The sequence below is a fragment of the Galeopterus variegatus genome, unplaced genomic scaffold (assembly GCF_000696425.1).
Source record: "Galeopterus variegatus unplaced genomic scaffold, G_variegatus-3.0.2 Scaffold6556, whole genome shotgun sequence".
NCBI lineage: Eukaryota > Metazoa > Chordata > Mammalia > Dermoptera > Cynocephalidae > Galeopterus > Galeopterus variegatus.
This window is the reverse complement of record NW_007732667.1, coordinates 6,557-11,994: the sequence shown is the minus strand read 5'-3', so window position 1 is coordinate 11,994 and position 5,438 is coordinate 6,557. Positions and strand designations below refer to the sequence as shown.

The following is a 5,438-nucleotide window of genomic DNA, read 5'->3' as shown; positions in this document are numbered from 1 at the left end:
GGCCTCCTCTCAGAACACCAACATAGTAGCAAGGATGATGACCCAACAGAGTTTCGAGGTTATATAGCCCCGTACACTTTTTCAAAGCATTTTCACAATACGTTATTGTAATGAAGCCATCTACCAGCCTTCCAGTGTGCAACCGAGAGAGCAGAAACCCTAAGGAACTTTCCCGAGGTCGTACCGCTAGGCAGTGGGACGGCTGGGGCTGGAACCCAGACTGCGGTGGTGGGTCCCGCACTTCCAGCAGTCGCTCAGCAGCTCTCTATCCTGTTGCCATCCTCTCTGACTTGTTCAGGTCGTACCGCTAGGCAGTGGGACGGCTGGGGCTGGAACCCAGACTGCGGTGGTGGGTCCCACACTTCCAGCAGTCGCTCAGCAGCTCTCTATCCTGTTGCCATCCTCTCTGACTTGTTCTTACTCTCCAAATTCAGGCTGCTTGTCAGTAAGCAATGGCATGTGACTGTAGAGAGAGATTTCAAAAGGAAAAAAAAACACGAGTCCTTTCTTCGACAAGTATACATAGATATAAAAATAAATGTGGCACTCTATTGCTTCTTTATGGATGCTTTTCCCAGATGAAAAGACCCTCTGGGGAAACAGTTCATTGACCTGTTGTTTCTATGTACACATAACACTCTTTAGAAATAGCAGGGCCTCCATACCAGGACATTATTTTCTAAATATTTCCCACTGTCTCACAGCTTGGCCTGTCAATTTCTCCCAGAAGTAAAACATCTGGACCAACACAACCAAACACAGCAAATTCACAGAGATGTTTCCCAGATGTGAAAGAGGACAACTATCCTCAGGAGCCTGTCACCGGGCCAGCTCTGGGCATTCACATTTCCCAAGACCCTTTCCAACTGCATCTCATCATAGCTTTTATACGACTGAAAATGTTTCCAAGAGGATGACCAGATGGCTGCATAAAACACTAAGCAGTGGCCATGAGGAAGTTGGGAGGGCCCCATGCTCTGTGGTCACATAATGATTTTCAAGGTCCTGCTTGCAGAAAGTGGGGTGGGATCCATTTTCAGAAGTTTCCGGCCAGGTGAAGGGCATCATAGGAAGGATGCCATCTTCAGTGTGGGCTCCTTCTTCTCTTGTCCAGTGTGGCGGAGGGACACACCATTGAGCCCTTGACTTCAGGAAACATGACCTGCAGAAATACGGCTCATACCAGTTCTGTCTTGTGAAGAGTCACTGGCCCCACATGCTTATTTGGGGAGGTGACTGGGAGAAAAGCTCGTTCCATGCCAGGTTTAGAAAAATCCGGAAAAATACTCTGCAGTCGTGCAAACTTCTGAAAAAGATGAAATAAAAGAGAGAAGTTGAGAAGTGAATGATTGGAAAAATGCAGCAGTTGTCACCTGAGTTTAAAGCCCATCCACTGAGTGCTGGCTGGACGACTCATTCTGGAAGCCCTCGTTACACTCGCCACCTCATTCGTGTTACAAGAGACTTACATCTCACTGGTACCCCCAAACTTCCACAGGACAGTCACTGATTACAGACTGCAGCCACTGCAAGCCCCTACTGTCAGATATCTCTGTGGGCAAATGCCACAGAAGAGGGCATTTGCCAACCAGAAACTAAAGTCATTCATTTTTAAAATTTACTGTCTGGTGATTTTAATTATCCTTGTATGTGCAAATAACACTAGCAACCAAACTGTAAGCTCCTGGGGGGCGGGAACAATGTCTCACACTTTTTTATATCCCATACATTGCCTAGCATAATGCCATGTACACAGCAGGTGCTCAATGGAGTCTTCTGATGGATGTCTAAAATAGAATCCAGAGCAATGAGTGCTCAGCCACAGAGGTAAGTAAATAAATGGAAGGGCACAGTAAGCGACAAGAACCAGCCCTGGGATAGGTCCTGGGTGAGGTCTGTCCTGCTCCCTAAGCAGCCAGCCCTCCTGGTGATATTGAGGCTCATCAGGTAGGTCACATCCTAGGGGCTCAGGCCCACAACTGGACTGTGCTCAAGCCACGTGAGCAGCCATGTGCTAACAGACTCAGAGGGCTTTTAGCTGGAGCCTGCAACCAATAGCTCAAGATATGTCCAGGAAGCCCAAGCACTGGCCAGCTACCCTCCACCCCAAGAGACTCCTGTGTGCCGCGCTGCTCTGGCTTCTTGGGGTTAATTCTTAAGGAGGGGGTGAAAGTACCAAAAATACAAGGGGAGAACCCCCAAGGGAAAACAATCTTAGGGCAGGCATGGGAGACTGGTCTATCCCTGGGGGGGCAGGGCTTGCTCCCTTGCCCACAGGAAGAACAGGGCCTGTGCCCTGGGATGGAGAGCAGTTGGCGTGGTCACTTCTCACACTGTAACTACCAGGCCTTCTGGTTTCTAATAGGCTCCACTGGCATGTCTCAAACTTCCTTCACATATCTTATTTAATTTTCTTTTCACAATGCTCTATGCATAGCCACTAGACAAAAAACAAGCTGGAAACATTCTCTCTGGCTTCCTGTAATGATTCTCCCAGTCCAGGGGCCTCAGTATGTCCCGGGTTCAGCAAAGAATCCCCTTCACCATTATGAAATGATTCACACCATCTACATCTGTATTGGGACTGGTGTCCTCAGGCCATCTTTTAATACTAATAGATGTTTAAAAAAGTTACTTACACAAGTGAAAACGATGAGTGTTAAGTAGAAAACCACCAGAGCCAACAGCAGTACAACCTCAGCTCTGTATTTCTTAAAATTCCCTTCTTTACGATCCTTAGGGCATCCTTTTAAAAAAAAAAGTAACATATGAAGCCATTTTTTTTTTCCTTTTTGTCTTTTTTCGTGTCCGGCAACGGATCGCAACCCTCAGTGTCGCGCCCGTACCGGACCGGGACCGGCAACGGGATCGCAACCCTCGGTGTTGCGCCCGCACCTTGCTCAGCCAGTGAGCGGGAACTGGTCTGCATGTGGGATCCGAACCCTCGGCGGGAGCGCCACTGCGCTCCCAAGCGGCGCACTGTAGCAGTGTGCCACCGGGCCGGCCCCATATGAAGCCATTTTAACAGGATATTTCTACCATGATAACAAGCTAAGAATGCTTTGTCCCTACAAGCCCGACTTGTCTCCCATCCCCACCCTCCCGTCTGTGCCATCAGGATGGACAGCAGTCATGGTTACAGAGATGGCAGTGGTGACAGCAGCGTTCACCGTCACTCTGTGTATGGCTGTGTGCAATGGGATTTGCACAGTGTCTCCCTGAATCTTAAGAGCAGGCGTGAGTATTCCCATTTTACAGATGAAGCACTGAAGTTCAGAGAGGCTGAGGGCAGGTGGCAGAGCCAGACTTATCCTGCCCCCTGTCTGCTCCATTTCCCATGTCAGGCCTCTCCTGGCTTTCACTTTGTCTTCACATCAGGTGAAGCAGCACTGGTTAATCCACAAGTTATCGTAACTTCATTGGTGTTGGGTAGACTATGAGTCCTCCCCTCAGGAGGGTCCAGGGACTATGACATGAGGCATGGGAGCTGCCTTGCTGGTGCTGCATACGACTACACAGTTTTGTAGACTCATTCAAGCTCTTCCACCAAAGCAGGCAACATAGGGGGAGAGGGGACAGCTCCTTCAGGGCTTGTTAAAGGCTGTGGCTGCAGCATTCAAGGAGGGCAGGAGGAGGGAGGCCTTCAGTCCAGGGGCAGACATAAAGCGGACGGCCTTTCCCCACTCAGGGGTGACATCCAATGTGCTATCTGGAGAAGCAAGTTCAGCTTGGGCTGTAGCGTGGTTGCTAACAGAGCCCAGGCAGGAGCAGGTGGGATGCAGATGACCCGAAGGAGCTCCTACCTTGAGGCCTACGGATTTGAAATTGGAGTCAACATTTCATGCAATAGTCTAGGGATGGATTCTCGCAGGGGTCTGCGACTCAAGAAAAGATGTTGACAGCCTTTGTCCTAAGGGTCCCGAACATCTACTGAGCATTCAGCCTACTCCAGGCACTGCCCTAAGTATTTAGTGCAATGTCGCATTTAACCTTAGCAATGAGCCTGTGCTGCAGAGGTTGTTAGCCCCATTTTACAGAGGAGAGAATTGAGGCTTAGAGTCTATCAGCCATTTGCCCAAGGTCACACGCTAACGAGCGGCAGACTTAGTATTTGAACCAGATCTAAGTGATTCCAGAGTCTGACCCCCTCAGTTGTAGGCAACATTGCCTTTGAAGAAAAAAGGGAGAGAAAATCAGCTGTTCTCTGTTCATTTCCTCTCCGCTCCCTGATGGACAAACCTCACCTCTCTGCTCCTCCCCCAAAGTGATTCTTATTTCTCACTCATATGAATAATATTCATTGAGGGCCCACTGTGTGCCAAGATACAGCAGAGGATAAAACAGAAGTTCTTGCTCTCTTAGGGGAAATGGACAATAAACCAATCTATATATAACATGCCAATCTATATATAACATGTCCCTCTATATATAACATGACCATCTATACATAGCATGGTCATCTATACATAGCATGCCCACCTATATATAACACGCCAGGTGTAATAAGTGCCAGAAAGACAAATGAAGCAGAATAAATGGCTGGAGATTAAGGAGTATAAAAAGAGTACTGTGTGTGTGCGCGTGTGTGTGCACATATAACAGCAAGCAATATTAAAACAGTGCCCCCTTAAACAGTGAATGTGTTTTTGTGAGAATAAGAATATTATCCTGAGTCCAATTCCTTTCAGCTACCAGACAGAGGAGAAAGTAGCTACTGCACAAAATCAGGGGCTCTATGACAACAACATGTTTGTCATTTCCAGCCTCAGCCCCTAACAAGTGTTGGGCAAAAGTCAAACAAAAGGCGTAGTTTAAGCCACATAAAGAAAAAATATAACATTGTGCAGCAGAGTTCAGCTTTCGGCTACAGATATGATCCAAAGCTGCAGAGCTCAACTCCAAACAAGAGGACTGATTTTAGGACCTGTAGGAAGTGCACACGCATTTTGCAAGAAGAAAACAAGTGCAGCAGGTCACCTCACCTGTCACTTTCAAGATCACCATGCCGCTTAGGTTTCTCTGCCCTTCCAGCACTTGCAGAGTGCACCTGTATGTTCCCGAGTTGCAGCTGGTAGTGTTTCGGATCTTCAGGGAATAGGGCCTCTCACTGGGGGCCTCAAAAGAGTCGTTTTGCTCCTTCTGATGATAGTGCTGTCTACCGAGGCGCAGACCTCCTTGGGGCACCTCCATCCTCTCTTCACCGGCCCCTGTGAGCTGGGAAGAAAGAATCATAGTGCATCATTCTTGACTGACAGAACCTCTGAGCACTGGGATTCACACCAAAGGTTTCCATCTTGTCTTCATAAAATTCATCCTGAACTAATGTTTCTAAAATAAGATATCGTGCTTTTGCAGGGAGGATAGAATTTATGAAAATTCCTGAAGGCTATATCTTCTTTGGAATAAGATCAGGATTGCATTAAGTATCCCAAATTCCA

General features: G+C 47.8%; 1 protein-coding gene across 1 annotated transcript; it reads right to left on the bottom strand.

Moving 5' to 3' along the window:
- Nucleotides 1–326: 326 nt before the first annotated feature.
- Nucleotides 327–5,196, bottom strand: LOC103606405 (CD83 antigen-like). Its single transcript, XM_008591005.1, has 3 exons — nucleotides 4,983–5,196; nucleotides 2,640–2,746; nucleotides 327–1,306 (listed from the first exon to the last, which is right to left on the bottom strand). The coding sequence occupies exons 1-3, from the start codon at nucleotides 5,188–5,190 to the stop codon at nucleotides 1,178–1,180; spliced, it is 444 nt and encodes a 147-aa protein (XP_008589227.1). The 5' UTR covers nucleotides 5,191–5,196; the 3' UTR covers nucleotides 327–1,177.
- Between the last annotated feature and the right edge of the window lie 242 nt (nucleotides 5,197–5,438).